At 48.4% G+C, this 21,335-nt stretch overlaps 1 protein-coding gene across 3 annotated transcripts in view; it reads right to left on the bottom strand.

Annotated features, from left to right (window-relative positions):
- Positions 1 to 21,335, bottom strand: part of LOC119186303 (transcription factor Sp1-like) — a 54,268-nt gene that overhangs the window by 10,433 nt on the left and 22,500 nt on the right. For all 3 annotated transcript variants that reach the window (XM_037434981.2, XM_075893163.1, XM_075893156.1), the window contains 3 exons: positions 11,941 to 12,090; positions 9,685 to 9,883; positions 9,313 to 9,431 (listed from right to left, as the gene is read on the bottom strand). In XM_037434981.2, the coding sequence (XP_037290878.1) occupies positions 9,313 to 9,431; positions 9,685 to 9,883; positions 11,941 to 12,090 (468 nt within the window). The remainder of the gene's footprint in view (positions 1 to 9,312; positions 9,432 to 9,684; positions 9,884 to 11,940; positions 12,091 to 21,335) is intronic.

Raw genomic sequence — 21,335 nt, 5'->3', positions numbered from 1 at the left:
TGAACGACCACGATGCGGCCCAATTTCCGTCTGTTTCGGCACACGCGATGACTTTTCTTTTAAAAGCGGCATCGTGGTGCACTCGTCGAGCTTTTCGAGTCGGCCCTTCCATGCCGTCAATGCTAATGCACTACAAGATGAACTCCTCAGCACACGTACGAAGTGCCGCACATGGGAAACACATAGGCAGAAATGGCCGACGTGCCATGCCGACGCACGTAGGGGGCGGCCACTTTGGAAATGCCGATGGCAATAGAATGACCGTATTCATTTTTTTTTTTGTACTCAATTCTAACGCGCATGCGATTTATGAACTCGCTTAACCAGAAAAAATGTGCGCGTTAAATTCGAGTAATTACGGCATTAAGTTTTATTAAAATTGGTTAAAACATACTTGCAGGCTATTTGGCAAGTCACTGTGGCATAGAGTAGTACATACCAAGTTATACAATGAACGCACATGCAAAGGAATAACACAAGCACTGAATTTCGATTTGGTTGAAGTTCAGCGATGTGTGTGTGTTCGTAGTTTAACCTTGTGTGTGCTGCCACATGCAGTTTTGCCTTTATTAGAATAACACTCACATGTGAATACAGTCAAACCCCGTTACAACGAATGCCGCTTCAACGAAATTTCCGCTACAATGAAAAATTCACGGTTTCTCCATGAGCAGTTCATAGAAGTCAATGCATAAATATTGTCGCCACAACCAACACTTTTTCTTCTGCCGTCCTGCTTCAGCGAAATTTCACAATGCAATTCCAGACTCATATATTTATTGCTGTACAGTAAACACAATCTTTAACATTTTGATGCTGCCCCGCCGCGGTGGTCTAGTGGCTAAGGTACTCGGCTGCTGACCCGCAGGGCGCGGGTTCGAATCCCGGCTGCGGCGGCTGCATTTCCGATGGAGGCGGAAATGCTGTAGGCCCGTGTGCTCAGATTTGGGTGCACGTTAAAGAACCCCAGGTGGTCTAAATTTCCGGAGCCCTCCACTACGGCGTCTCTCATAATCATATAGTGGTTTTGCGACGTTAAACCCCACATATCAATCAACATTTTGATGCATTTTCCCTGAAAATGCATTGAAGAAGTCTAAAACACGCGTTGGCACCACCATAAACCACCGCTGTTCAGCAAGCATGGGCTCCACCATTGCTCGATAGTGATGGCAATGAGACTGCCCTGCCACTGGCTTGCTTTTGAGCCGCAGATAATTTGAAGCTAAAGCTCAATCGCTCAGTTCATGGTTTTTTTTTTTTTTTCAAGCAGCTGTACGAAACGATGCCTTTTTCGATGCCAATGCATATGATTTTGTTCGAGTTTAGTCATTGTAGTAACTAATCAGAGCAGCTGTTCGTCTGCATTAACAAGATCAGCTAGCCGCGAGTGGTGGATGATAGGAATGGCATAGAATAAGGCAAAAGTCACCGCTCTACGATACCCTGCCTCCATCTCGGCATTGTCGAATACACTTTGACGGCAGACAGCTGCAGGTGTTAACATGTTATTGGAACTCCTTGGTTCGTTCACGAAAGCAGTTCTAGGCGTTGTTTCAGCGTGCTTTTCACTATGGCCTCGCTATGCATGGGTGAGAATCGCGTCGTGGCGATGCTGGGAAAGAATAGGAAGCAGCGGACACTTTTTGAACTTTGAGAATAAACGTTCCTTTGTCTTGCTAGCTAAGATCAGCTATATATTTTTCGATTTCACTACAACGAAATTTTCGCTTCAACAAAATTTTTTTTCTGGGCCCCGTCAATTTCATTACAGCGGGGTTCGACTGTAATGTATTTACACGATTTTAAGCACCCCCAATGTTTTCACAAGCAATAGTTTGAAAAAAGTTTGCTTGCGAATCTGAGCACCTTATTTTTTTTTTTGCCTTTCTGTGAGCATGGTGCAGTCAGAGCTGCCAAGTGCGCCCTCGTCGCTAATCTCGGAAGCTGCCATGTGGTATGTTGCTAGGATGAGACAAGAGATAGCGGCACAAGAGTTGGCGGATAATCTAATCCAATCCGCAAGGCTGGACAGGTAGCAAAGGCTTTGCAGTGGCAGGTGGCCTAAGCATGTTTCTTTGTCAGTTGTTCGATAGCACTGACAATGGTCAGAATGAGTGCAAAGAGAGCCTCCTACAACTTTAAGTTTAAGCGAGCTGCAATTGCACTTGCTGAGGACAATGGCAATCACAGTGCTGCTGCAGATTCGGTGTGGACCAAGCCTGCATCATCAGATGGAAGAAGCAGTGCGACCAGATTCTCAAGGCCGCCATGACGCCCAAAAGATTCACGGGACCGCGCAAAGAACTCGAAGAAAAAGTCTGCGAGTTCGTTCGTAGCGAAAAGAACAGGGTCTTCACTGTCACTGCCGATTGCCATCCAGATGAAGGCGATAGAGATCCCGAGGAGAATGAAGACTCCCTGAGCAGTGTTCCTGTTGTAGTGGAGCATAGGCACCAACACGCATGCGCCTTCAGAAGAGAACAAAAAGCCCCGTGCTCTGATTGCACGAGAGCCTGTGCCGCCTTTGCCAGACTTGCCGTACGGCTATTTTTTTTGTTGCAACCTCGTTGCGACTTCACTGCTCGAATAAACATCATCACACTTGGTGGAAGTGCGGGGTATCGGTCCCCGTACCTCTCGCATTTGGTGGAGGCTGCTGAGATCCCCAAGCAGACCTGGAGCTCCGCTCTCGCAAGTTGGCCGAGAGACCACCGCGAAACATGACTGACGCAGTCGCCAACCAGCCCATCCCAGCGCAGCCAGCACCATTGGCTGCCCCATCTACCTGCCCCGGCGCTACCCGCCAACGGGACACACCAATCTTCAGCGGCAGTGGTGAGCAAGACGTCGAAGACTGGCTCTCCTTGTACAAACGCGTAAGTGCCAGCAACAAGTGGGACGACGGCTCTAAGCTCGCCTACGTTTTCTTTTACTTGGCAGACGTAGCTAAGCTTTGGTATACCAACGGCGAAACCGCCATCGCCAACTGGTCCTCCTTTAAGACCCTCGCGACTGAAGCGTTCGGCCGACCAGAGGTCCGCAAGCTCCGCGTCGACCAGCGTCTACGCCACCGAGTCCAGCAGCCTGGCGAGACGTTTAGTACTTACATTGAGGATGTGCTCGACCTCTGCAGGCGTGTAAACCCATCTATGCCTGAAAAAGAGAAAATTCGACAGATTCTCAAGGGCATCGAGGATGGCGCATTCCAGATGTTGCTAGCAGAAAGCCCGACCACGGTGGCAATCCTCGTAAGCCTGTGCCAGAGCTTCGATAAATTGCGCTGTCAGCGTTTTATCGCCCGACAGGGTGTCCCACAACCAGATTCGATCTCGGCCGTCGCACTCGCAAATGCCAACGTTCGCCAAGAAAGTCTGTCCAACCAGATCAAAGACTTTATCAGAGAGGAAGTCGCCCGACATCTTGCTCTGCTGCCGCATAGCGACGCGCCCACCGCAAGCCAGCCTTTAACACTTCAGCAGGCCATACGCACTGAAATTTGCGATGTCCTCCCTACAGTGCCAGCCCCTTACCCATGCACTTCAGTAGCACCTGATTTCTCAACCGTCGGCTACGCACCACCTGCGCCACCTTCACCTCTCAGTTACGCAGCTGTGGTCGCGCGGCCCCTACGGCAGCCAGTCTCCTTATCGGCTACACCTCCTCCGGCCACGCCTCCAGCTTACAGGCCCTCACCTCGCTTTTTCCGTCCATCTAATCAACGGCGCACCCATGACAACCGTCCTATCTGCTTCGCGTGTGGCACTGCTGGCCACGTTGCACGCTTCTGCCGCTGCCGTCTCACACCTGCGTACGCCTCCTTTGGAACGCCTACCTACGCGCCGCAGCAGGCCACCACGTCTGCATATGAACAGCGGCACTCCGATTCGGATGCCGCCAACTTGTTGCTCTCCTTAACCAGTTTCGCTTTTCTTTCGACTTTCAAGAACCTGCTCTGGGCCGCACCACGACCGACACTCATACTATTGACACCGGCTGACGTTCGCCTCTGCGACAGCGTCCTTACTGCGTTTCTGCCGAAGAGCGCCGCGTCATTACGGAGCAAGTAGATGACATGCTTAAACGTGAACTCATACAGCCTTCTCAAAGCGCTTGGTCATCACCTGTGGTTCTGGTAAAGAAAAAAGATGGCACCATTCGATTTTGCGTGGACTATCGCCGCTTAAACAAGATTACAAAGAAAGATGTCTACCCGCTACCACGAATAGACGATGCTCTTGACTGTTTACAAGGCACCGAGTACTTTACATCATTGGATCTGCATTCTGGGTATTGGCAGGTGCCAATGGCTGAATGTGATCGCCCTAAAACCGCCTTTGTAACGCCGGATGGCCTATATGAGTTTAAAGTCATGCCATTTGGGCCCTGCAATGCGCCTGCGACATTTGAGCACACGATTGATACCACCTTGCGTGCCCACAAGTGAAAAACTTGCTTGTGTTACCTGGATGACATCGTAGTCTTTTCAGCTGATTTCCCGACACATCTTGGTCGTCTCCACGAGATTCTGACGTGTCTAACTTCTGCAGGCCTACAACTTAACACCAAGAAGTGCCACTTCGCAGCACGAAAACTAACCATCTTGGGACATGTCATCACAAAAGACTGTGTTCTTCCGGATCCCGATAAGCTTCGAACTGTCGCTGACTTTCCAACGCCCACATCACTGAAGGCCCCAAGAAGTTTCATTGGTCTCTGCTCCTACTTTCGTCGCTTCGTGCGCAACTTCGCATCCATCGCCGCACCTCTGACGAGTCTGCTTTCCAACAGCAAAGGTATATCTGCATGGTCACCTGCATGTGACGACGCATTTTGCCAGCTGCGCCGCCTGCTGACCACACCACCTATTCTTCGCCACTACGACCCCACTGCTGCCACAGAAATTCACACCGATGCAAGTGGCGGTCTTGGTGCAGTTTTGGCACAACGGAAAGGCACCCAAAGCGAATACGTAGTCGCTTATGCAAGTCGCGCTCTCAACAAGGCTGAATTGAATTACTCCGTGACAGAGAAGGAGTGTTTGGCCATAATCTGGGCGCTGACGAAGTTTCGCCCGTACCTTTACGACCATCCTTTCGACATGGTCACAGACCACCACGCTCTATGTTGGCTGTTCACCTTAAAAGACTCGTCCGGACGCCTGGGGTGTTGGGCGCTTCGATTGCAGGAATACGACATCCGTGTCGTATATCGTTCCGGTCGCAAGTATGCGGATGCCGATGCACTTTCCCGATCGCCATTAACACCAGATGTGGCTTCTCTGTCACCCCTTTTTACCATTTTGTCACTACTCGACACCACTGACATGCTTTTGGAGCAGCGTAAAGACCCATACCTTGCCTTGTTAGTCGACTACCTTACTAATCCGTCTGCTGTCGCTTCCACGAGAGCGCTACGCCGGCAAGCAGCCCACATTTCCTTACGAGACAACATTCTGTACCGCCGCAACTACATGCCTGGTGATCGGAAGTGGCTCCTTGCTATCCCAACTCATATGCGCTCTGACATCTGCATGAATTTCCATGCAGATCCCCAAAGTGCTCGCGCAGGCGTCCTGAAAACCTACGAAAGGCTGCGCCAACGATATTACTGGCGAGGAATGTATCGCTTTGTGCAGAAATACGTTCAGTCTTGCACCACTTGCCAACAGAACAAGACACCTCCATGGCACCTTACTGGCATGTTACAGCCACTCCCGTGCCCATCTCGCCCATTCGACCGCGTGGGTATTGACCTCTATGGCCCCCTCCCATATAGTGGCTCTGGAAACCGGTGGATTATTGTCGGCGTTGATCATCTGACACGCTACGCTGAGACTGCAGCTCTACCGGCAGCGACCGCCTACGAAGTTGCACTCTTCATTCTCCGCAGCTTCATTCTACGCCATGGTGCTCCGCGGGAATGACTCAGTGATAGGGATCAAGTGTTCCTGTCAGAGGTCATCCAAGCTATCCTTGCTGAATGCAACATAATTCACCGGAAATCTACCGCATACCATCCACAGACAAATGGTCTCACTGAGCGCTTCAACCGCACACTTCGCGACATGCTGAGGATGTACACCTCATTCCACCACACTAACTGGGAAGCTTTATTACCTTTTGTTACCTTCGCTTATAACACCGCGACGCAAGCGACTACCGGCTTTTCCCCGTTCTTTCTGTTGTACGGCCGCGAACCTTCCCACCCACTCGACACTACACTCCTGTACCGCCCTGATGCATCTGAGTGCTCCCCGCTTTTGGAAGTCGCCAGATACCATCCACAGACAAATGGTCTCACTGAGCGCTTCAACCGCACACTTGGCGACATGCTGAGGATGTACACCTCGTTCCACCACACTAACTGGGAAGCTGTATTACCTTTTGTTACCTTCGCTTATAACACCGCGACGCAAGCGACTACCGGCTTTTCCCCGTTCTTTCTGTTGTACGGCCGCGAACCTTCCCACCCACTCGACACTACACTCCTGTACCGCCCTGATGCATCTGAGTGCTCCCCGCTTTCGGAAGTCGCCAGATACCATCCACAGACAAATGGTCTCACTGAGCGCTTCAACCGCACACTTGGCGACATGCTGAGGATGTACACCTCGTTCCACCACACTAACTGGGAAGCTGTATTACCTTTTGTTACCTTCGCTTATAACACCGCGACGCAAGCGACTACCGGCTTTTCCCCGTTCTTTCTGTTGTATTGCCGCGAACCTTCCCACCCACTCGACACTACACTCCTGTACCGCCCTAATGCATCTGAGTGCTCCCCGCTTTCGGAAGTCGCCAGATACGCTGAAGACTGCCGTAAGTTGGCTCGGTCTCTGACAAGTGAGGCTCAAGGTCTACAAAAGACTTGACATGACGACGTTCACCACATAGCTCCTACGTTTCGTGCTGGCTCACTTGTGTGGCTTTGGGTGCCCCCGCACGTTCCTGGCCTGTCTTCTAAACTTCTGGCCCAATACCATGGTCCGTACCGTGTCATTGACGCGACCTCCCCGGTGAATTACATCATCAAGCCAATAACACAATCACCAGATTTGCGCCGTCGAGGACGCGAGACCGTACACGTCGACCGTCTCAAGCCCTACTACGACCCCCTCATTGTGCCTACTTCCCGAGTCGCCAGGACGGCTACTTTTAACCCCTGGGGGGGGGGGTATTGTAGTGGAGCATACGCACCAACGCGTATGTGTCTTCGGAAGAGAACAAAAAGCCCCGCGCTCTGATTGCACGAGAGCCTGTGCCGCCTTTGCCTTTTTTTTGTTGCAACCTCGTTGCGACTTCTCTCGGATAAACATCATCACACTGTTAGCAGTAGCTGGGTGGAGCACCTGATGGGGACGAATGAATTTTTTTTAGATGCCAGACCACAATGTGTCAAAAGCTGCCAAGTGATTTTGATGACAAACTCGTTGCTTTTCAGCAACATGTCCTGAAGCTCCGCGGACTAAACAGCTACAATTTCGGCAAGAGCCGAAATTGTAGCCGATGAGATGCCCGTTTTTTTTTTTTTTTTTCAACATGCCGAAAGCATGCACTGTTAACGTGATAGGAGCCCGGAATGTGAGATTGAGGACAGCAGGGTTTGAGAAGCAGCGTGCCACAGTGATGCTGACAGCCACAAGCTTCCGCCCTACATAATTCTGAAGAGGGAAAACATACCCAAAATGGGTGTTTTCCGAAGTATGACATTATCCGAGCCCAGGCGAAAGGATGGATGCCAGCCGAGATAATGGAAGATTGGATCCGGGTTGTGTGGCAGCAGCGCCCAGAGGCACTGCTTGGTGGAGGCTTCAGGTACGCGGTCAGTGCTTGTCTTAGATGCTTTACGTGGCCAGCTCATTCCGATGTGAAGACCAAGCTGCTAAAGAGCAAGTGCGACTTGGTCATGATTCCAGGAGGCATGACATTGGTGCTGCAACCTCCTGGACATCGCGATGAACAAGCCGTTCAAGGCCCACCTTCGACAGAAGTACAAAAAATAAATCCGGAACCCCGACAAAAAAAAAAAAAAACACTGACGGGAAAGTTTTGCAGAAAGTGTCCCCGTCCACTGTAGCAACATGAATTTTTAACGCATGAAAACGTGTCAAAGTCGACATCACAAACAACTTGGATGGCACCGCAGACGATCTGCTGCGGGACACCGAGAGTGACGGCTCGAGCGGCAGTGATAGTGACTGACCTGCTACACGAGTGGTGTGTTCACTGTGTGCGCCTACTTTTCCTTTTATTGTTTTTGAATTAAAATGCGATTTCTCGTGTCAAGCTCCTTGATATGTTGTCGCGAAAGGGGTTGGGCTGTGCGGTCATTTTTTTAATCTAATCGACTCGCCACAACTTAAATTATCAAGATAAAAAGGGGGAACATTAAAAAGACAGTTCTGACTGATTTTGTCAACTTTACCTTCCACCAGTGCTCTTTGCTAACTTCATTATGATTCAACCTATCTAGTGCACTTGTAATACGACATGAAGAGCTAGCTCCACTTCTTTGTTACAGCACTTTCTAGTATCAAGCATCGTCATAAAAAAAGTTGCACAGGCTACAAAATGCTTTTGATATTCGAAACACTCCTTGAAAGCAGGCATTCCTACGTGCCTGTATTGCAAAAACAAAACAAAAAACAAATCTACTTCATTACATTCAATATTTATATCAGCGTTTGTTACACAGACTGTCAACTGTGCTACAGATGCTGTCATTATTGCTAAACTCAGTTGTCCTGTAGCTGTCCAGTATCGAAGCTCATTTGCTCGCACTATAAGTTATTTAGACAGGAATTCCCCTCACCTCACTCAGCACTAAATAAAGCACAACAATTAACACTTCGACTGCTGCAAACGCACAGTTACCCCAGCCCCTATATTTGCAGCAAATACCTCCCAGATATAAGGCCAAAATGCACCAAATGCCAAAATTCATGGTGCGATTTAAGTCACATGCTGTGGCAGTGTCCCGTGCTAAACGCTAGCTTCGGGTCCCCTGCCACCGAGTATGACTAGATCAACCACCTCAGGAGCCCCGACAGGGCCCTTCAACACCAGGCCGTCCAGAAGGCCCAAAAGGTGGCTGGCGAGCTCCGACTCCCAGTCCCCACATGGGCAGAGCCACCGGGCTGACCCCTGTAAGGTGTGCCCAGTCCCCTTCAGGACCTTTAATAAAGTTAATTCTCTCTCTCTCTCTTCTTCCTCTTCACATATGGTCATTTTGTTTATGCGCATTGCAGTCACACTGCGCTAACTCTGAAATTATTCGCAAGGACTTGCCACAGAGGATGACGTGGCTCACCTGCTGTCCGGTAGCTTGAAGGTGGGTTTGGGTATTGCTGGCCACGGGAGCTGCTACGGGTTGCGCTGTAACTACTTGCCACTTGGTTGGGTCATTGGGATCTTGCTGAAATTGCTGGGCTGCAAGCACAGGGCAATAGACAAAGATAAGGTCCACTTACACTTCACAACACTGAAAGTCAACCACACTAGTCTATGCTTGGTCACACCAAAACAGCTTGTTGATTCACTCTCACTTGCTGACAAACTCCTATAGACAACCTTGAACGAGCCCTCAAGCAAGAGCAGCAGCTTAGAATGAATTATAACTATTTATCCAATACTAATCTGCAGAAAAAGCGTGGTATTAATACATGGTGAGAAAAATACTAACCTAAGAGCTGCCCATTGGCCAGCGCTGCCTGCACTGTTTGCAGGGGACTAAGAGGTGCAGCATTCTGCAGAGGAGAAGCAATAACATTGCCCTGTGGGGTGATGCCCAGTGCTTGAAGGGTCCCACCGCCTAGAATATGAGTCTGTCCTGCTCCTCCACCAGCTGCCCCTTGCATTTGGAGTCCAGGAAGGCTCTGCACCTGCATGCAGTGAACTGCTATCAGAACAGCTGCAGGAACGCTCAAAGCAAGAAAGAGAGTACAATCAGCCTTGTTTATAACTAATGAACAGGAACATTCCAAGGGCCATTGAAGGAGGGCGACAGAGAAAACAACGGTGGTCTCTGCATTTGAGAAGCGCAGAAAATAAAAGCCCTATTACTCAAAGAAATGAAGCCATAAATACCCTTTATGTATTTCAGAGTCGAACTATGGCACGGACCTCGCTCTGAAAGCTTATTGACACATTCTGAATAGGATAACTTCAAGTGTAGTTAGACCGAGTTGTCTCGTTTTTCTTTCTGCATCTTGTTTTCTGATTAACCCTATGAGTGTTTTTGCCATAGATGTACACTGGCCATTTTATGTCCTGCGGTGTCTTTGTCACATGGGTATGTTTTCGGGCCTCCACTTCAAATTTTGCTCCATAATGACGATGCATGCTCACTGGGGGGTGCTGCCACCTCCTAGGAATTGCAAAAAGTGTTGTAAATGATTGTGCTACCTTTTCACGGAGATAAGCAGAACTGATTTCTAGCGTCAGCGCATTGCATGGTCAGCAGCAACACCGACGGGCAGCACCGTTTTGTGGTTTCAGTTTTGCAGCGTGTTTGGAATGGAGGCGTGCGAAACTTGATCTTTATCTTTATTGTCATTTCTTGCTGGAGTGGTGGCAGTTGATTTTCATATTTATCCGCACTGCTGTTAGCCTGTTCATCACTGGCACTCACAGGGTATTCTCGTTCTCTTTAATTACTGAGTTTACTCTGCATACAGAGAAGATGCCGTGTGTGTCCACCAACACAATCATTATCAATGCAAGAGAAAAACACACACGCATTTTAGGTGTGCAGATGGTGAGAAGGCAGTCTTTGCAGACCCGTGTTTCAAAGACTACCACGCTCTGAAATACCGTATTGAACATGATGCAGTTCCGAGTGATGATGACACCAAGCTATTGTTCCCATATTTTTTAATAGTTTTCCCGATTTTACACATTTCCTACATTCAGAGACTACAATGAAGTAATTTGAACATTCGCAAAACTCTTTTCGAAACAATTCGACATTCAAAGGCATAATAAAGAGCCAACACATCTAAACAAAGATAGTTTCCTGGTTGTGGTAGCTTGTGGTCAAATTTCAAGATGGCACGGCCTTAAGGTCTTACATACATTTTTAGAATTGGTTTATTTTGCCATCAAAACAATGCGCGATGGATAAGAAGCTGCGGTAAAAGCTAACTTTCGATAGCTTGACAACGCCGTGGATACCTACAAACAAACAAACACCTTGGTGGTATCGCAGCCACATGAAAAAAACAAAAACATCACATATTACAGAAAGCAGTAATACATAGTAATACAGAGCTAAACAATACAAATTTATCAGTACGCAGTAGACAAATAACGTTGCAGTGCGATTCCACAAGTAATGTCACGTATGCAAAATGAAAGACAGTGAAATAAAACATTGGGAACAATATAATTAGAGTTTATGGTCAACATGTTACAAAGTATAGCATAACCACATTAGGTGAACGTTTTATTCATACAAGAAAACAGTGTATTTATGTACTAGTAAGTTAGGCATCTTGGCAAAGAAAGCATTCAAAAATAGCTTTTTTTGAGGTACTTTCTAAAACTATGTTATTTCTAGGTAAATTATTTAGAAGTCGTGGCGATTCATTTTCTACTATAATTGCAAACCATATTGCTTTTTATATGTTGAAACAAGCCACTCATCAGTTTGCCGAGTTGTGTGGGTGTGTTCGCGTTTTGATAAATTTGAAACTTGTTACAAAAAGGATGTGTTCAGGGTTATACAACATGCTTAGGTCTTGCATAAATTTCCTGGACACCATGCTACGTTCACATGAAATGCAGTGCAATGTTTTGTAAAAACTACCACTTCCTAGGCAAAATATGCAAGTGTACTTTAGGTTAATTTTTTATGCCCCTAGGTTGCATCACCAGCTATAAAGGACTCTAAGCAAGTAGTCTTTGTGGAGTGCTATCGGTAGGACAGAAAGAGCAGCACCTGAATGATGTTGGGTGATCTAAGACCAGCCAGGCCTGAAACATTGATGGCAGTGGTCCCCATTGGCCACCACGTTGCACCACCTAGCAGCTGTCCCATTTGGCCTTGGACCACTTGGCCTGAGGGAAGCTGCACAGCCAGTGCCTGCGCCTGCACACCAACGTTGGCACTTGTGACTGTTGCGTTAATAGACACAAAGTGGCCTGTTTCCTGGAAGGTGATGGGTGAGAAGAAGGCCTGAACATTCACTAAAATAGCAACTTACTTTTGAGGAGAAATTCTACAGGCACTAGCCCATCAGTATGAAACTTGGAGGCAACAGAACATGAGGAGAGACAAAGCACAGCACAATGAACAGAGAAAAATGGTGGCATAGATTAAAGGATAAATACAGTAGTTTTAACTGTGTATGTTGCTTGATTGGTTCATAAAAAATGTAACTGCGATAAGTACAAGGAAGGAAGGAAAATAGAAAGAAAAGAAGAGCAGAGAGGTTAAGCAGCCGGTTTGCTACCCTGCACATGGGAGGGGAATCGGGGAGATGAAAGACAGAAAGCAGAGAGAGAAGAGAGATAAACACAGCACATTCGACAGCACACGCACGCACACTCAGTCATAGTCCAGTCTTGTCTTTCGCGGTGTGTGACATTGCTGTTACAGCCGTTTGTTCAAGTCCGTGTCGCTTAGGAATTTCAACGGAGCTTTTGGTGCCTTCTGTTGCAATGTCTTCCCTTGGTCACTTGACAGAAATGTGTCTACAGACATTTGGCTGTTCTCGATGCGCGCGAAAATGGACACCAGTGCCTGTCTCTGGATATCATACAACGGACAGTCGCACAGGATGTGGCGTAGCGTCTCTTCGCAATGACAGGCGCCCCCCAAGCAACGAGACGGATCGTCAACACCACCTGTCCTCTTTGATGGCTCTCCGCATGCCCACAGGGCTCGACCGGAGAAAAGCCATCCTTTTTCATCGCTTATGGTCCGAAGTGGCGTTAACAAAATCTTATTCCTTTGTCATAGAAATGGCCGACAACGCGATAAGTGCAAATTGCAAATAGTGTTTATGGTGCACAGAACTTCTGGTAGTAAATTGTGCAGGGAAAATAATGTGTAAGAAAAAGAAGACTGATGGCCCATTTAAAATAGAAGGCTCGAAGGGAAAGAAAGTTGAGACAAACGTAACAGAGGATTAAGAATTTTGCACGTATGAGATGGAGTCTGCTAATGGTGACGATGCAGACCACCCAGGCACGAGGTCAGTGCCACCTGTGCGTGCAACAAACGGCATAAAAGGATCTAAAAGCGACCAACATGCCATGAAAAAGCATAACTAGTGCTCATGTACTTCAGCTGAAATTCTGCACCTCAGCTTGTCCTGAAGAAGACCGGTGGCTGGCAAAAATGTGGAGACTATCATGCCCTCAATGCACGTACCATCATGGACAGGTACCCCATTCACCACATACAGGACTTCACCCATAGCACTCACGGCTGCCACGTCTTCTCCAAGCTAGATTTGGTGAAGGCTTACACGCAAATGCCCATCAATCCAGACATCGTCTCAAAAACTGCAATAATCAACCGGTTTGGCTTGTTCAAGTTTCTTTTTTATGAGCTTTGGCCAAAGGAACGCAGGGCAAACCTTCCAGCTCTTTATCGACGAAGTCCTCTGCGACCTTGACTTCTGCTTCTATCTTTACGACATATTGGTCTTTTCACGGGACGCCGAAGAACACCACGGCCTGCTCGTGAATGTCCAGAAGAGCACGCTCAGTGCTTTCGCCATAAATTTCCTCGGAAGTTTCATCAGAGGGAGCTTTACCCTTCCATGAATGCTTCTATGACTTGCAGAAGTACCCTCAACCCACCACCACTAACGACCTTTGCCGTTTTCTCAGCATGCTGAACTTTTATATAAGTTTCTTACCGCACGCCGCCGACTACCAGGCACCTCTTCAAGATGCCTTGGCTGGTCTAAGAGGACACCAACTCATCACATGGACACCAACTTTGGTGCAAGTTTTGGAGAAATGCGAGAATGCTCTCTGCACCACCACACTCCACTCCCATCCCGTGCGTGACAATCCCTCGGGACTCTTCTCAGACACCTCTGGTTTTGGAGTTGGTGCAGCCCCGATAGAACGCGTGGACAACAGCTGACAACCCTAAGCGTTCTTTTCAAGGAGACTCTCAGCTCGGAAGGCGACCCCTTCAAAGGCTAATTCCACCGACGAAACCACAACCGCTGCCCCTACAAATTCACAAGCTTACTAGAGAGAACGTCCGGCGATATACGAAGCAGTTACACACTTCTGCCACATTCTCGAAGCACAGCACTACACTATTTATACTGACCACAAACCTCTTACCTACGCCCTCTCACAACATCGCGAGAAACTCCTGCCTGTTTAGCAGTACCAACTCTCGTTCCTCGCACAATTTACCATCGACATCCAACATGTCAGTGAGAAAGACAAAATGGTTGCCAATGCTCTTTCATGTGTAGCCACCATCAGCTTGGTGCAGATAACAGCAGACATCCTCGCCAAGGCTCAGACCATGGACACCGAACTGCAGGAACTCCCAAGGACACGTCCTCACTACAGCTACAAGAAGTACGTCCTTATTCCAGGGTCGGCAACCACAATCTACTGTGACATGTCAACAGGAAGAAGCAAGCCCTATGTGCCCCTGTCCCATCACTGTGTTCTTTTCAACCAGCTCCACATACACGCCTCTACATGCCTTGTGGCTGACTTCTGTGTCTGGCCCTTCATGCAGCTGGGTTGTCGCACTTAGGTGCGCTCCTGCATTCACTGGCAATGCGCTAAAATCACCGGGCACATCACGTCCACATTCAGAACCTTCCTTAAGCCCTCTGGTCAGTTCGAGCACGTCCACCTTGACACCATAAGACCCTTTCTCCCGCCTGGACCCTACCGCTACTGCCTCACTGCCATCGACCGGTACACTCGATGGCCCGAGGCATGGTCCCTCGAGGGAATTACCGCGGAAAATGTCGCCCCAGCTTTCTTTTTCGGATTGCTAGTTTCGGCGCCTCCCTGTGTAATCATCGACCAACGACGACAGTACGAGTGGCACCTATTCAGGCTCCACAGACTGACTATCGGTATTGAATGCTTGAGGACCACCAGTTACCACCCCTGCACCAACAGAATGATCGGGCATTTCGACTGACAGTTCAAGAAAGCCATTATGTGCCACTTGGACTCAATCTGGTCCGAGGTCATCCCAGATGTCATCCTCGATCTTCACGCTTCTTTCAAGCCAAACAACCACACTACACCAGCAGAGCTAATCTACAGGAAACCACTCAAGTCTCCCAGGTGAATTTTTCGCAGTTCTGCCATCCAGCACTACGACGTCAATCCCCACCAACTTATTTGCACGGCTCCGACGCACCATCGCCGCCTTATGCCCGTCACCTGCAGCCCACTGCAGCAAGCCTACACCTTTTATGTTGAAGGAGCTAGCATTGTGCATGAACGCTTTCCTCCGCGACGACACCATCCGCCGGCCTTTCCAGCCACTCTACAGCGGACCCTACTTAGTAGTCTGTCGCGACAAGAAATTCACTCTGCCCTTGAACGGGGACAACGTCCGTGTTTCGATTGACCGACTCAAGCCCGCATACATCGCTGCGAACAAACCAGGCAGCGCCACTCCTTCCACAGCCACCGACGTCACAGTCTGCACTTTTCATGACATGCTCTGGATGTCTGGTACGCTTCCCAGATTTCTAGAGACCCTGAGGGCTCTGCACTCTGCGAAGCAGTGATGTGGCAACTACTGTGCACAAACCTGCGCACCCTCTGTCTCGTCACTGGTTAGTCCGGCTTGACACGGCCACTTGCTGCAACACGCTTCCGGTAAGAAACAGCGCCACAGCAACTTCTACGGAGGCCTACGTCACCTCTGCTGGCTATAAATACTAAGCTGCCAAGCTTGGTTTCGTCCTTGCTTCTGTAGCCATTCGAGTGCAGTGGCGGCATGCTTTTCCTGCTGCTGCTACCATGTTAATAAACGATCGTTTCATTTTATTTTATGATGCATCCTTCTAACAATACAGCATCCCACAAATGTGTGAAAATGTACAATCGCCTTTCAACTGACTACCTATTCAAGAAAATGGGCGCACAGGTACATAACATGGCACTCTGTACACAAACACAATATGTTCCCAATAATATACCTGCAGCTTCAGAATAACACATGAACCAGGGGTAGTTCTATGCATAATTTGTTTACATTCAACATGACATACAGTGCGAATAACGGGACAAGTCCTGTTCAGAAGTGAGACTGCCCTTCTAGTATCGGTGTCGCTATAGCTGATATTTCAACAAGCGGACTTGTCTTCTTCAAGGCTGCAATATGACAGCATTGGTGGTAGCGTTGATGATGACAAGTCCGCTTCTCGAAACATAGGCCCCAGTGATACCCTGTACTCACAAATTTTCAATTTCTTCAAACTTCCCATCACTGACCTGTAAAAGCAAGAGCAGTCACCATCGGCCTAAATTTACTGCAGATTAATTTCGCAGTTCTTGCTAGCTATGAGCACGTACGTGTATGGCGGCGAAGTTTTGTTAAGACAGCACTGATAATACCTTGCCAACCTTTTTCTTTTAATTTTTTTCTTAATGGAATGAGAATTTCTATTAGCAGAATCTATCAACATAAGGCTGCATCAGTCACCTAAACTACTTGAGCTAATCAAGCATTACTTGCACGAACTGCAGTCTCACATCTTGCCTTTCAGATGATTTCACTCAACAAATTTTGTCCCCAATTTCTCTATTGATACCCTAAACACTTTCTGGTAATCTTGACTCCCAACACGGTAAAGTGACACTCAAGAGGAAAACTATTTTTCTTGCACCCCCCCCCCCCCAATAGTAGATTGTCCTTTCACAATACCGAAAGCACCAAGCTTGTACTGAGAAGACACTTGATAAGAGAGAAAACACGCTAAAATAAATCTAGGTACATCACCTTGAGGTTCCTGCTCCAATCACTGTGATGACATCATAGATTCTGACGGTCTACTAGAGCCTTCACAGTTGTTAATTGATAAAAATAAAGAACTTTAACTTTAAAGGAGGCCAGAGACATAGCGTAAACAGTTTTGTCTTAATAAATGTGCTCTCCATGGTTCTAAACAGGTTACGCCAGCTATAAATCATTTCACAATGTTGCCACCTAGTGCTTAACGCACATCAGGAGAAGCATTTGGGGCCATCCTTGAGCACCTAATCGGCCGCTGTGCTACACCAGTGCACGGAGCAGTTAGGCAGTGTTGCAGCAAAACGTGAATCTTAAAGAAGCGATCCCGATGCAGAAGGGTATCAGCTTTGCTGTTACGACAGCATTTGCAAAGTCAGGATGGCAGCATCTTTTTTTCAGCAGCAAAATGTTGAGTGACAGACCATCCATTGTGATGTAGCAAGAGAGTTTTATGCCAGCATGCAGGCCTCTACTGACACACTTATATTTGTGGGAATTGAGGATAGCCCGCCTCCTTTGCGCGGGCTTTGCCGCCTCTCTCTCCGTTCTGATGTCCCGACATGACTCCCCTCCTCCGCTGTCTGCCACGCTGGGAGAGCAAGCAGTGACACTTATCCCCTCTCACCCAGTAGCGGATGTCGACTGTGGCAACGCGCGCAAGGTCTCTCGGGACGTATCGCACGCGGGTCAGGAGTTAGTCAGATTTCTCCGGCATAGCTAAGAGTGAGTACGCATTCTCTTTTCCGTCCGTCGACTCTCACTGTTTAGGGCTCGTCGGACTTCGCTGACGGCGCTTCGTGCCCGAGGCAAACGCTCACCTTTTGTTGCCCCTTTGCATACACTAAGCCGAAGAAAAGTACGGTGTCCTAGTGTGTGGTCAAGCTAGACCGACCAATATCTCTCTGAAGCCAATGCGAGCGCCTTTGCCCTCGGTCGAGCTACCAGGCACTTTGTTCCGATGTCACCGTGAATCACTTTTACCACGGAGACGTGCTTGTGGCACCCCTGTGTAGCACTTCTGGCCCGTGGCAATGATAAGCCCATTTGCCACCTGCGATCTAATGGAACCATTTCCCAGAAGTAAGCAGGGGTTCATTCACCTGATGGTGAATCACTTTTCAAAAGTTGATCACTTTTCGAAATTGGTGGGATTGCTCCCTCTTCGGAAGGTGACAGCGCGAGTGGTGCTTGAGAAGCTGCAGGAAGTGTTTTGCCGGTCCAGCTTCCCGGAAAGGCTCATCACCGACAATGCTTCGTATTTCACCGCTCGGGTAATCGGTGTCACGTGCCGTTCCCTCGGAACTGATCACTACACCACTTCACCCTACCATCCCCAGTCCAATTTGACGGAGCGTGTCATTCCTATGCTCAAACCGATATTGGCGGCCTTTGCCGAAAGTCAAAGGGACTGGGTAGACCATTTGGGCGAGCTCCCGTTCGCTATACGAACATCCGAGAGTCGCTCAACTGGTTTCTCGCCCCCCTCTTAAATTTTAGAAGGGAGTTGGCAAATCAGGTGACCAGAGTCATTCAATGCCAGCTCGAGAGGAAATGAAGCAAATAGAAGAACACCACACAGTTGGCATCAAATACTTCAGCCACTATATGTTCAGTCATGCCATGCTTGGTTCTTAGGCGTCCTCACTGCATCGTCACTTGCACCCACAAGTGGAATGTTTAATGACAACCAAAATTTACTCAACCTTACACCACACTATTCAATTTTTTGAACTGCATCTGTGCAATTGCACACAATCTTGGCCAGCAAAATGAGCATGATGAGTGTTGTCTTTGTTAGGCACATTGGCAACTTCCCCTTGAAAGTGAATGTATCAAAAGGACACTTTCACATATAGTAGCTTTGAGCTGTTTCTAAGCCAGAGGAAAAGCCAAGCCATAACTCCAACATGACAAGCCCACATTTTATACTGCAAAAGAGTGGCTACTTGGGCTGGTTGGTAATGCATTTTTGAGGGAAATACACTTTCTCAGTACGTAGGAAACGTTTTTAGGAAGAAAACAGCTAGGAAAGAGCACACTCTGTCCTACTGTCTTCTTCCTAAAAATGTTTCCTACGCACTGAGAAAGTGTATTCCCTTCAAAAATGCATTTTATGTCTACCATAGGCATTTCAAATATTCAGCAGCCATTGCTTATAACATATATGATATAAACAAGGCTTCAGGTAGCTTGTCTGTGATAAGAGATTTTGTCACTCAAAATCATCAGGAAGCTTTAATGGCAGTTACATAGGGAACACACATACATGTGTGTACACATGATTGAAGCCATTCCTATTCTGGCAAACAAGTTCTTTCAAATGCCTAAATATTTGCTTGCAGACAACCCCTGCCGGGTCCTTATGACCACCAGTGTTCATTCATCCTTAAAGCACCCTGAAACACTTTTTGAGCGCACAGTAGATCCTCACAGATATGAATTTTCCTGTGGTTTTGGCCCAAGCCCATCAGCCTACAACGTGTTCGAGTATAGTTCCTGTGAACCGATTTTCATCCCACAATGTTGGATACAAATTTTCGCTGCCCTGCAAATAAGCACAGCTGACAACAGACTACATTGTCATACAGATGGACCAGGAAATTGGCTGGTTTCTTCATCATGAGAATATCCACAGTAAAAGTTTTTTTTTTTTTTGAACTCAATAAATTAAAGGGTATGCATACCTCCCCATCTTCAAAATAGATGCCGGACGACTGCTCTGCTTACGTCTCGACACTTCGGGATAGGCTTTGTCGAGCTTTCTGCAAAGCAAGGCAAAGTTTGGCGTCGGCCAGGGCTCAGCAGAAGGCCCAATATGACCGCAAGCACCACGAGCTAGTTTTTGAGGTAGGTGATCTTGTCCTAAAGTGTAACCACGCTCTTAGCGATGCCAGTAAGAGGTTGTCAACCTTGCTCGCTCCTAAGTGGCTTCATCCGTACTGAGTGGAGAAAGCTTGCACTCCACTCGCGTAGCTGCTGAAAGATCCCCATTCGGGAAAACTCAGCCGTGCCAATATCGCAGACCTGAAGCCCTTTGTCACGGTTTGACGAGCTCGCGCCAGTGCCCTGCGGCACTCTACGCAAGCAACGAGGCACACCCGGGGCGGCGGACCGCATTCGGACCCCGCACCGGTATAATCTGAGGAAGCGGTCACCTTTGTCATTTCGCGCCGGATGGCGAACTTTTCCGCAACCGAAGGCCTTCAGTTTACTGTCTAGCCTCAGTATGGTTGGCTTCTTTATGGCCTTTTCTTGTAAAGAAGTCGACCCCGCTCAGTTTGCTGCCATTGTTTCTTCTTTAAGTGTTCATGTGTATATTATGTTTGTTTTGTCTAATATTAAATGTTCATTGGTATTTTATGTTTTTATGCTCCTTTGGCCAGATATTGAGTGTCATTTTTGCTGTTTTACTTTTTCTTCCGTGTTTATTTCGTCTACTGGCAAAGGGAGTTGTGACCTTGAACATTGGTGCTTACGCGTGGAGAGAGGGACGAAGAACGCTTTGCGCCTTTGCTCGCGCAGCCGTCGGTGGTGTGAGTGTGCGTGGCGCTTCTGTGCGTGCCCGTGAAGAGTACCCGTCGTGGTTTCATCTCACGCTGGAGGTGCTGGGGGCATCAACCTACTTACGTTGTGATCTGCTTTCGGCCGTTGCTGAGAAGCCCTGCCCCCTTTTCCACCACGGCTCCTGCGCGAGGCCAGCTGACAGCAGCTATATGCTGCTGCACAATGCCAGGGCGCCTCGCAGCCGATTCCAGTTCGGCCTCCCTGATCCCTGGAGAGGCCCGGCTTCCCGCAACGTCCCAGCTCCGTCATCGAGCGAGAAATGCGGGGCCTCCGAACCACAACCGAAGCGGCGTTCGTCGGACTCACAACTAATTTAGAGCAGCAACGAGCCATCAGAGAGCCCCCTTCCGTGCCTCTGGCCTCGCGCACGGGCATCACACCCAGCGGAAATTCTCACGCTCTTCCGCCCCTCCGCGCGGTAAACGCTATCCCGCTTCAGCACCACGAGCACTAGCCCTACTTTCCTGTGCTCCATTTCGCAAACATTTTTACAGTGTTATGTGTCTACTTTTATTAATGTTTTTTTTTTCTTTGTCATTTTTTTAGCAGCAGTTACAGGGCTGGACTGAGGTTAGTGGTCGCTCATAGCAGTGTCATTTCAACTGCATGGGTGTGTTACGACTACCTTTGCAGACTGGTAAAGGGCAAATTTAGGAGAAGGGGATGTGGGAATTGAGGCTGGCCCGCCACCTTTTCTGTCGTTCTCATGTCCTGACATGACTCCCCTCCTCCGCTGTCTGCCGCGCTGGGAGAGTAAGGAGCGATGCTTAACCCCTCTCACCCGGTAGCAGATGTCGACT

This window comes from Rhipicephalus microplus, chromosome 1 (genome assembly GCF_043290135.1).
Source record: "Rhipicephalus microplus isolate Deutch F79 chromosome 1, USDA_Rmic, whole genome shotgun sequence".
NCBI classification, from domain to species: domain Eukaryota; kingdom Metazoa; phylum Arthropoda; class Arachnida; order Ixodida; family Ixodidae; genus Rhipicephalus; species Rhipicephalus microplus.
Note: the sequence above shows the minus strand (reverse complement) of the source record. Positions and strands in the feature narration are given on the sequence as shown.